The sequence below is a fragment of the Mustela putorius genome, unplaced genomic scaffold (genome assembly GCF_011764305.1).
Source record: "Mustela putorius furo isolate JIRA1106 unplaced genomic scaffold, ASM1176430v1.1 tig00000430_pilon_pilon_pilon, whole genome shotgun sequence".
Classification (NCBI taxonomy): Eukaryota; Metazoa; Chordata; class Mammalia; order Carnivora; family Mustelidae; genus Mustela; species Mustela putorius.
Window position 1 is genome coordinate 3,704,700 of NW_025421377.1, and position 12,128 is coordinate 3,716,827.

At 39.4% G+C, this 12,128-nt stretch overlaps 1 protein-coding gene across 6 annotated transcripts in view; it reads right to left on the reverse strand.

Moving 5' to 3' along the window:
• NFXL1 (nuclear transcription factor, X-box binding like 1) overlaps positions 1 to 11,923 on the reverse strand; it is a 75,594-nt gene extending 63,671 nt beyond the window's left edge. For 2 of the 6 annotated variants that reach the window (XR_006606704.1, XM_045079707.1), the window contains exons 1-3: positions 11,827 to 11,923; positions 11,157 to 11,402; positions 8,356 to 8,529 (exon numbers count right to left, since the gene is read on the reverse strand). Coding sequence is in view for 5 of the 6 variants with exons in the window: in XM_045079707.1 (XP_044935642.1) it covers positions 8,356 to 8,529; positions 11,157 to 11,400 (418 nt within the window). In the remaining variant the exon portion in view is untranslated. The other 4 variants (XM_045079711.1, XM_045079710.1, XM_045079708.1 and 1 more) reach the window with 4 other exon arrangements.
• Positions 11,924 to 12,128: the final 205 nt, after the last annotated feature.

The window sequence follows — 12,128 nt, forward strand, 5'->3', positions numbered from 1 at the left end:
TACATTCTCACAATAAAGTAAACTAGGGAATATGAAATGTTATCAGCAAACAACCTAGTTAAGAAATAGACAGGAGACATGAATATACATTTTTCCAAAGAAGACACCTAGATCGATAACAGACACATGAAAAGATGTTCGACATCACTCATTATCAGAGAAATACAAGTCAAAACCACAATGAGATGCCACGTCATACCCGTTAGAATGGCTAAAATTAGCAACCCAGGAAACAACAGATGTTGGAGAGGATGTGGAGAAAGGAGGAACCTTCTTACATTGTCGGTGGGAATGGAAACTGGTGCAACCACTCTGGAGAACACTATGGAGTTTCCTCAAAAAGTTAAAATAGAGCTTCCCTACGGTCCAGCAACTGCACTACCAGGTATTTACCCAAAGGGTACAAAAATACAGATTCAAAGGGACACATACAACCCGATGTTTAGAGCAGCAGTATCAACAACAGCCAAACTAGGGAAGGGGCCAAAATGTCCAATGACTGATGAATGGATAAAGAAGATATAATATATACATACACAATGGAATATACAGAATAAAATACATAAATACATTTATTCAGCCATCAAAAAGAATGAAGTCTTACCATTTTTAACAACGTAGATGGAACTAGAGTGTATTATGCTAAGTGAAGTAAGTCAGAGAGAGACAAATACCGTAAGATTTCATTCACATGTAGAATTTAAAAACAAAACAGATGAACATATGGGAAAGGAAAAAAGAGAGAGAGAGAGAGAAGCAAACCTTAAGAGACTCTTAACTACTGAGAACAAACAGGGTTGATGGAGGGGGGGGGGGTGGGGGATGGGCTAGATGGGTGATGGGATTAAGGAGGGCATTTGTTGTGATGAGCACTGGGTGTTATATGTAAGTGATGAATCACTAAATTCTACTCCTGAAACCAATATTGCAATATGTGTTAACTAACTAGAATTTAGGGGCACCTGGGTGGCTCAGTGGGTTGAAGCCTCTGCCTTCGGCTCAGGTCATGATCCCAGGGTCCTGGGATGGAGCCCCGCATCTGGCTCTCTGCTCAGCAGGGAGCCTGCTTTCTCCTCTCTCTCTCTGCCTGCCTCTCTGCCTACTTGTGATTTCTGTCAAATAAATAAATAAAATCTTAAAAAAAAAAAAAAAACCTAACTAGAATTTAAATAAAAATCTGAAACAAAGGAAAAAAGAAATGTTATTAACAAAAATCATTAAAAATGCATTTACAGTACTATACCTACATTTATTGAAAAAAATACAGATATAAGTAGACTTGCACAGCTCAAACCTATGTTGTTCAAAGGTCAAATTTCACCTAATTTAACAGCTAGCACATAAAATTTGGGAAAATGATGGAATAGGTTTTAACAACATAAGGTGCAACTTTGTATTTATAAAATTTATTTAAAATTTCTTTGAAAATTGTATTCAAGTTTGGCTGCAGGAATAAATATACTGCCTAAGGTGTCATAGTGGATAGCCTAGCATCTTTAGTCACATTCTAAAAAGATCATTCTGGCAACTGAAGAAAGTTGAGCCCACAGAAGCCAAGACTGGAAGCCTGAAGTACCAGTTAAGAGGAGTTATAGCAGATAAAGCAAAAAACGACTTTAAGCAAATTACCTATTTCTGTCTCAGTTTTCTCGTCTTTAAAATAGTAACAAAAATAGTAATAACAGCAATAGTAGTATCTACCTTATAAAGTTATTTGAATTTAATCCAAATACTAAGCGGCTGCAGGGAACTGAATTAGGCAATAACAGTATGTGGGGAAAGGAAGGGTTGTTAAGAAACTCAGGAAATAAAACTCAGCAGGACTTGGTGACAATTAGATTGTGCTGCTTTTAAAAGCTTTGTTGAGCCAGACTTCAAGCCTTCTAATCTTAATTCTTTAGCTGATATGGTAACTTCCTTAGAAAATCTACCTGACAATTGTGTGTGTGGCCTCTTGATGCCATCAGAATAGTGAGGCAACCAATGTTGACAATACATGCAAGCTTCTTTCTAGTAATAACATTAAGTATAAAATATAGAAAGTGTCAAACACTTAAATTTAAAATACTCTATTTTTATACTTAGTACCAAACCCTTCATAGCAACATCAATTTGACCCTCTCACTTGTAAACAATTGGTATTAAGTATGGTATTAAGAGTAACCCAGATATAAACAACATTTAATGATACTGCACACATCAAACCAGAGAAGACTTTGTTAAAAAAAAAAAAAAAAAATTAAATCAGAAGTTGTAAGATACAACATAAAGGGAGAAACTTAAGAAATGAAACTGAATCCAAAACACATTTAATATGTGATAAAAAACAAACAAACAAAAAAGAATAGACTTAAGAGGGTCTTCAAAGTTGTCAAGCTCAACAAAGTCATAACCATGGACAACGTGACCCCACACATTTCAGGGAGCTCTGGCATCCCCCTCCCAGATTCTAATGACTTGCCAATTACACAATCAGAATTTCTAAGGCTATAAGGGACACTGCCATTTTATTTGCTCTCTGGAAAGATTAGTGTTCTACAAAATATAACTCAAATTGTAAAATGCACAAAATTTCAACTATGTAATATAAAAATGCTCATTCTTAAGATGCAAAAACTATTCCATATAGACTACAAGTGTTTTTTAAAAATCAGGGTTATATTGTCATTGATGTCAAAAGAGCCAAAATTTAGAGGTAAGCTAACATGGCAGCAGAGTAGGAGTACTATAGACTCATCTCTTCCTTCAAACAGTCATTTTAAATACCCCAGAAATCAACCTGAAGACTGACAGAATAAGCTCCACAAGTAAAGGGAGAGAAGGAGCCACAACAAAGAAGCTAAAAGGACAAAGACGTGGCTTAGGGGAGAAACGGATCACGTCCCTTGTTACAAAGGGAGCCATGGTCGGGAGAAAGGAGAGAGAGAGAGAAAACACCCAGGGGAATGCATAAGAACATTTCCCCAAAGCCACTGGCTGGAAAAACAAGAAGGGCTGATTTTCATGAGTTCCTGCAACCAGTGGAGCATAAAGACTGGAGTTTTAAAGAACAGTAGGCCCGGCTGGGATAGAGCCCTGAGGGCACCGCACTGTTCCTGTAGGGAAGGCAGGCAAACAATCCTTGGGCAGCCAGCATGGAAATCAATGGTCTGAAGAGTGCCTGGGGCACACAAGCGGAAATTATTTCCTCTTCCTTCTTATTAGAGTGCTCCCTGAGAGGTGGTGTTCACTGGAGATGCCTCTCTGGGGATAAAGGAGCCAGCTGGTGCCATTTCCCTGTCACACCCCTCGGTATAAACACAGCTACCTGTGGTAAGTAGCACAAGGCCAACACTGGCTCCCTAACCTGCTTACACCACATCCCACATGCCTGCACTCTGGTGGAACTCCCTTCTCAGCCAAGCCTGCCTCAGTCCCAGCACAGCAGGCCCCTTCCCCAGAGGACCAGCAGGAACCCCTGCCCACACCACATCTCCTGACCAAAGAGTTCTACAGGGCTTCAGTTCTCATGGAATAGTAGCAGATCTCACTGAAAATAGCAAATCAGAATACACCTACTTCAAACTTGCCACACTCAGGCCAAGGACCAAACACTGCCCACTGCATGCAAGGAAAGTTTCTGCATAGGACTGGCCAGAAGGAGACAGCAGCCCAGACACAACAGCAGAGCACATGTAGCTCGCACCAGACATACTGCCTGAAGCACCAGGCCCAGAACACATCACTATCTGACTTCTTCTTCATAAAGCCATTATTCTCAGAAGGAAACATAATGGACTTTTCTAACAGAGAAGAAAGCAGAGACTTAGACAAAATGCCAAGACAGAGGAATTAATCCCAAATTAAAGAACAAGATAAAGTCGCAGCCAGGGACCTAAGTGAAATAAATTTAAGTACTACACTTGATGGAGAATTTAAAGCAACAATCATAAGGATACCATTGGGCTTGAGAAAAGAATGGAAGACATCAGGGAGACCCTTACAGCAGAGATAAAAGAGTTAAAGAAGAATCAGAGATGAAACAGGATTGATGCAATGAACGCAAGGCTCGAAGAAGCAGAGGAACAAATAAGTGACACAGAAGATAAAATAACGGAAAACAGTGAAACTGAACAAGAGGAAGAATTATAAAATATAAGACTAGACTTAGAGAATTCAATGACTCCATCAAACGTCATCACATTTGTCTTCTAGGAGTCCCAGAAGAAGGAAAAGAGAGAAAAGGGGACAGAAAACTTATTTGTGGAAATCATACCTAAAAACTTCCCTAACCTGGGTAAGGAGATAGAAATCCAGAACAAGGAGACACAGAGAACTCCCATCAAAATTAAAAAAAAAAAAAAACAGGTCAATGCCAATACATATTGCAATTAAATATGCAAAATACAGAGATAAAGAAAAAATCTTAAAAAAAGCAAAACAAAAGAAGTCCTTAACTTACAAGGGAAAACCCATAAGGCTAGCTACAGATCTCTCAACCGAAACTTGGCAAGCTAGAAGGGAGTGGCATGATATACTCGAAGTGCTAAATAGGAAAAATCTGCAGCCAAGAATACTCTATCCAGCAAGTCTATCAGTCACAATAGAAAGAGAGATAGAGTTTCCCAGACAAACAAAAACTAAAGTACTTTGGGACCACAAAACCTGCCCTGCAAGAAATAGTAAAGGGGACTCTTCCAGTGAAACGACCAAAAGTGACAAAGATGAGAAAGGATGAGAGAAAATCTCCAGAAACAATGACAAAACAAGTATTAAAACAGCACTAAATACATGTATATCCATCATTATTCTGAATGTAAATGGACTAAACACACCAATCAAAAGATACAGCATGTCAGAATGGATAGAAAAACAAGACCTAACTATACTCTGCCTAAAAGAGACTCATTTTAGACCTCACGACACCTACAGATTGAAAGCGAGGTAATGGAGAGCCATTTATCATGCAAATGGACATTAAAAGGAAGCCAGGATAGCAATACTTATGTTGGAAAAACTAGACTTTAAACCAAAGACTATCAAAACATGAAGAAAGATATTATATCATAATAAAGGGGACAATCCAACAAGAAGACCTAATAATTGTAAATATTTATGCACCCAACATGGCAGCACCCAAATATACAAAATAATAACAAACATAAAGGAACTAATTGATAATAATATAGTAATAGTAGGGGACCCCACTTATATCAATGGACAGATCATCTAACAGAACAACAACGACGACACAATGGCTTTGAATGACACACTGGAACACATGGATTGAACAGATATATTCAGAACATTCCATCCTAAAACAGAATACACATTCTTTTCAAGTGCTCATGGGACATTCTCCAGAATAGATCATACACTAGGACACAAATCAAGGCTCAAAAAGTACAAAAAGACTGAGATCATACCATGCATATTTTCTGACCACAATAAGAAACTTGAAGTTAAACACAAGAAAAAATCTGGAAAGAGCACAAATACATAGAGGTTAAAGAACATCCTACTAAAGAATAAATGAGTCAACCATGAAATCAACAAATTAAAAAAAACACATGGAAACTAATGAAAATTCAACAGTCTAAAACCTTTGGGATGCAGCAAAAGTGGTCCCAAGAGGGAAGTATATAACACAGGCCTACCTCAAGAAGCAAGAAAAATCTCAAATAAACAACCTAAAGGAGCTAGAAAAACAGCATATTAAGCCTAAAGCCAGCAGAAGGAAGGAAATAGAAGAGATTAGAGCAGAAATATATAAATGATATAGAAAAAATCTATCAATGACACAAGGAGCTGGGTCTTTGAAAAAATTAATAAAATTGATAAACCTCTAGCTACTTATCAGAAAGAAGAAAGGACTTAATCACAATAAACAAATGGATTCATAATAAATAAATAAAATCACAAACGAGAGAGATAACAAACACCACCACAGAAATACAAGGAATTATAAAAGAATATTATGAAAAATTACATCCCAACAAATTGCACAATCTGGAAGAATGGATAAAGTCCTAGAAACATATAAATTACCAAAACTGAAACGGGAAGAAATAGAAAACTTGGGACAGATAACCAGCAAAGAAATTAAATCAGGAATAAAAATTCTCCCAATAAAAGCCCAGGGCCAGATGGCTTCACAGGCAAATTTTACCAAACATTTTAGAGAAGAGTTAGTACCTATCCTTCTCAAACGATTTCAGAAAATAGAAAAGGAAGAAAAATTTCCAAATTCATTCTATGAGGCCAACATTACCCTCGTATCAAAACCAGATAAAGATACCACTAAAAAAGAGAACTACAGGTGAAACCCCTGATGAACACCAATGCAAAAATTCTCAATAAAATATGAGCAAATCGAATCCAACAGTACATTAAAAGAATCAGTCACCATGACCAAGTGGGATTTATTCCTGGGCAGGAAGCGTGGTTCAGTATTCACAAATCAATCAATGTGATACACTAGATTAATAAAAGAAAGGATAAGAACCATATCTCAACATGATAAAGGCCATATATGAAAAGCCTACAACTCGTATCATCCTTAATAGGGAAAATTGAGAACTTTTCCCTATGGTCAGGAAAAAGATGGGGATGTCCACCCTTACAACTGTTATTTAACATAGTATTAGAAGGCCTAGCCACAATAATCAGACAACAAATAGAAATAAAAGGCATTTAAACTGGCAAGAAAGAATTTGGACTTTCGGTATTTGTAGATGGCTTGATACTCTATAGAGAAAACCCAGAAGACTCCACCAAAAAATTTCCAGAACTGATACAGGAATTTAGAAAAGTCACAGGACACAAAATCAATATGCAGAAATCTGCTGAATTTCTATATACCAATAATGAAGCAGCAGAAAGAGAAATCAAGCAATCAATTTCATTTACAATTAGACCAAAACTAGTCAGATACCTAGGTAAAAACCTAACCAAAGAGGTGAAAGACCTGTACCTGTACTCTGAAAACTACGAAATACTAAGGAAAGAAATTAAAGATGACATAGAGAAATAAAAAACAATCCACGCTCATGGATTGGAAATACTGGTAAAATACCTATTACCCAAAGAAGTTTACACATTTAATGCAATCCCTATCAACATATCACCAGCATTTTCCACAGAGCTAGAATATACAATCCTAAAATTTGTATGGAACCACAAAAGACCCCCAATAACCAAAGCAACCTTGAAAAAGAAAAGCAAAGTTGGAGGTATCACAATTCCAGACTTTTGAGTCATACTACAAAGTTCTGATAATCAAAATAGTACGGTACTAGCACAAAAACAGACACATAGATCAGGGGAACAGGATAGAAAACCCAGAAATGAACCCCTAACTTAATGCTCAATTCATCTCTGACAGAGCAGGAAAGAACACCCAATGAAAAAAAGACAATCTCTTCAACAAATGCTGTTGGAAAAATGGGACAGGAATATGTAAAAGAATGAAACTGAACCACTTTCTCACACCATACACAAAACTAAATTCAAAATGGATGAAAGACCTAAATGTGAGACAGGAAACCATTAAAATCTTAAAAGAAAAACATAGTAACTTTGACATTGCCCATAGCAAATTCTTACTAGATATGTCACCTGAGGCAAGGGAAACAAAAGCAAACTATTGAGACTTCATCAAAATAAAAAACTTCTGCACAGCAACAAAATGAAAAGGCAATCTTTGGAATAGAAGAAGATATTTGCAAATGACACACCTGATAGAGGGCTAATATCCAAAATATACAAAGAACTTATAAAACTCAACACACAAAAAACAATCCAATTAAAAAATGGGCAGAAGGGCACCTGGGTGGCTCGGTGGGTTAAGCCGCTGCCTTCAGCTCAGGTCATGATCTCAGGGTCCTGGGATCGAGCCCTGCATCGGGCTCTCTGCTCAGCAGGAAGCCTGCTTCCTCCCTCTCTCTCTCTCTCTGCCTACTTGTGATCTCTGTCTGTCAAATAAATAAATAAAATCTTAAAAAAAAGAATAAAATTTTGCCTTTTGCAACAATGTGGATGGAGCTATAGTATATTATGCTAAGTGAAATAAGTCAGTCAGAGGAAGGCAAATACCAGATGATTTCACTCATATATGGAATTTAAGAAACAAAACAAGCAAAGGGGCAGGGAGAGTAAATGGTAAACCAAGAAACAGACTCTTAACTATATAGAGAACAAGCTGATGATTACTGTAACAGAGGATTAAATAGGTGATGGGATGAGCACTGGGTGATGTATGGAAGTGCTGAATCACTACATTGTACACCTGAAACTAGTATTATACTGTATGCTAACACACTGGAATTCATATAAAAACTTTAAAAAAAAGTCAAAATTTAAAAGACCATACAGCACCTGTCTGAGTAGTGTAACTTGTAAACGTATTAGCAACTATTTTTCCCCGTTTTCCTTCAAAATCTTCATCTCCTTCTTCTTCAGAAGAGGAGCTAAAGTGTTCTTCAACAAGTTTTTTGGCCGCAGCTTGATTGGCCTTCTTGATTTCCTCAAATTTCCTCTGAGACATTAGCTCTGCTTAAAAGAAAAAGAAATTAGTTTCGTTTCTACAAAATGATCTCTTAAAAGCATAAGTTTAAAATCTTCCTTGGAGCATTCTATTCTACTATAATGCACAAAAAAGGTATTTTCAAGTTTCTAGTGACACAACAAAAGAGAATACTACCACAATGAAAACTTTCATGTTTGTTAAATATCCTGTTAAATGCAGCAAATCGTCCTAGAAACCATAATTAACAAATCAATTAAAAAATTATAAAGGTATGAAAGAAGTATCAAAAAACTGTTAATCAGCCTCAAAATAAGGATGTTAATAAAAATTTAAATGGGATGATTAAAAATAAACCAATTACAGTGATTTTTAGGAGGTGGGAAACATGCCAACTGGGAGCCCTTCAGAATCAGTTAAACTGGGTGCTTTCTCCAAAAATCCTCTTCCACACTACAGCCTAACCTGGCCTGGCCCAGCCCAACACAGATTTTGCACAAAGATTCACTGTATACCCATTATCTTTATAATTGGCTCTTAGAAAGCTTAAGGACTTTTTGCATTTATTAAAATGTGGTCACAAAACATACATATTTAACAATAATCCACACAAAATGCTGCCAATATGGAAAATGTGGTTTCTACAGCAGTTTCATCCCAAAAAAAAAATGTTAAATAAATTTCGGATACGTTCTTCTACTATTCTCTTTAGCTGACTGTACTTCTCACTTTTTTTACTTGTTAAATAACAACACAAAAAGAACTTTACTTCATAGCATATTCCCAAGTCCTTAAGGGCAAGGACCAGGGGAATTTTCTTCAAGTACTAACTATTAATAAACGATTATGAACAGCAACCATAGTTTTGAGAAAGGAGCCATAAACATACTGAATTGATCTGAATTTATTAATGCCCATATTGTGAGGATTTTAAATTCACTAATTAAAACAGTAAATCGCTGACTTAAATTCACTTTATGCTTAAAACTGATGAGCCACTAAAGATAAGCTTTCTTAATCTTGGTGGTGCGTTTGTACTTAAGTACGTTTTATCTTTTATTTTCCTCATGAAATGTTTTCCCTTTGTTGTTGCAGCCAATTTAGTTGGGGGTTATACGGTATTTCAAGTAAAACTGAAAGAAAACGCACACAGTGCCTATATAGGAATCTTTTGAGTATTAGGAGAGAAATAATGACTGTGAGATTATGACTCAAAACTTGATGTGCAGTAAGAGAGATGATATATGTCATTAGTTGTGGAAAACAGCACGTAAGGATACATTTCTTTAAAGGCTGAATTAGAAGACGTAATAAAAACATCCATAACCCTATCAACGTGTCCACATAAGATCATCTCAAGAAAAAATGACAAAGCCTGCTTCCTTATATATTATTTCTTATAGACAAATTATCCACGTGAAAAATGTTTGCTTTTCTACCATCCACAAAATCCAAGAGACTTTACCAAAACTGCTTTTGGTCTCCAACATGCACATTTCACCACCACCAGGATCATAAATCTTAAGTGCTACCAGAGGGGAGGTGGGTGGGAGGTATGGGTGACACAGGTGATGAGGATTAAGAAATGCACTTGTGGTGAGGAGCACCAGGTGACATAAGGAACTATGTACACCTGAAACTAACAGAACACTGTATGCTTACTGCACTGGAATTAAAATAAACCCAGTAATTCCAAGCGAAGAGAATACCACCTAACTTAAAAAATTAGCTTAGGGAAAAAGCACTCCAAAGCTCAACTTTGCTCCTCCCCTCAAAAAATACATTATGAAAAAAACATTCCAAACATAAAAATAAAATGATTTTCTGGGATTGTTCCCTTGGCCTCATGCAATCCTCCATGAGCACAGACAATTCAGAGTTGCCTGTGCATTCTCAGACTCCACTAAAACAGAGCCGCGGATGAAGAATAATGACATGCCACAGGAGGTCACAGAAGATACATAAGAAAAAGGACACGACATTTGTGAATAGGAACCAAAGTTGAGAAAAATACCTCAAGCTCAAGTGCTTACGGGGCATAGACGATTCAAGTTACTAAACTCAGGCAACCTTGCAAAGAGAGAAGATGACAGCTGGCCCCCAGGTAGGAGAGACCACGTGAAATAGGAGTGCCTAAAACCAATCTAAACGGAATTTCTGCAACTGGCTCTTGCCATGCACAAAGGTAAAGCCACACTATCCTATTTTACATAAATAAATAAATAAATAAATAAATAAATAAAGTTGTTAGCGAGATTTTTTTAAAAGAAAAGAAAAACAAACCAAACCCGTTGGCAACCAATTCAGATGGTTCGGTGTTAACCAAACCAAACTATAGGCTAAATCAGAACCCCGGGGCCACAATGTGCAACTTCTGGTCTAGGGATTCAGGCAAAAAAAAGAATAAAGAGAAGAACAGCGGAGAAAGAAGTAATGCTGACCGATAGTTTTTAAAATTAAGAGGAAAGAGGTATGCTAGGAATCTGCCTAGAATGCCGAACTGAGTAGCTTCCTTGAAGGTCTGAGCAGTGGGGGCCATAACCAGGTCTCCAGGGAGAAGGAGAGACGCGAATGGGAGTAAGGGCGGGGAGGCAGGGGCTAGTAAGTGCCTAGTAGGCATCCAGGTGAAACTGAGGGCCGGAGCCCTGCGCACCACACGCCACGGAGGTCTGCAGGGCTTCAGCTCCCGCGGGGCTGCGCCCGGCTGAGCTACCTGCAGCCGCGGGGGTCGCGGCTCCTCTGGGGCTGGGGCCAGGTCCCGCAGCGCCCACCGAGCCCTTCTCTTGTCCTCCCCCGGCGCCGCGAAGATGGATTCCATTTCCTGAAGAAGGGGCCGCGGTGGCCCGTCCTCGGGCTCGGCCTCGGCCCCCGGCCACCTGGCGCCAGGAAGCTTCCATCCCTGCAGAGGAAAGGGGAGGGAAAAAAGAAAAAAAAAAAAAAAAAATTAGTGGAAGGAGCGTGAGCGCAGCGGGTGCCCAAGCGGAGAATAGGGGCAGCGGCGGAAACCAGTAGGAGAGGGCGCAATGAGGAAGGTCCCCGCAGGGCAGGGACCGGGTTTGAGAAGGTCGCGGCCCTGTCACTAGGAAGGCGAGTCGCCGCTAAGCCCAGGTTTTGGAGATGGACCGGAGAGGCAGAGGACTCGGCAGAGAAATGGACCTCGGGGCAAGGAGCACCCAGCGCCAGAGTGGGAGCGCCCGGGGAGAGGAAAGCGCCTCCTCAGCCTCAGAGGCAGTGCGGCGCTGATGGAAGTACAGACTGACCCCTCCGCTCCTGCCGGGAACCAACTGCGGTAGCGGACCCCAAGCAAAGCTACGTCTCCTTACCGACGGCGCCCGCCCCCGACGACTACAACTCCCAGAAGCCCGGAGACACGGCCCGCAGAACGCGTGGCATCCCTGCCCACTTCCTTATCCGGGAGTGTTTCGGGGAGCGAAAGGAGCTCAGAACGCGTGCGCTGAGGTGGACCGAGCCTTCGGAAACTACAATTCCCGGCGTGCTGTGGGACTTGGGCGGGGATCGTCGCCCGGAGAGCGCGGAAGGTTGGGAAGGTGGGCGGGCTGTAAGCTGTGTTCTCCACTCCCGAGGATGCTCGGGTTTCCCCACGAGTATCTTTAAACCTACTTGG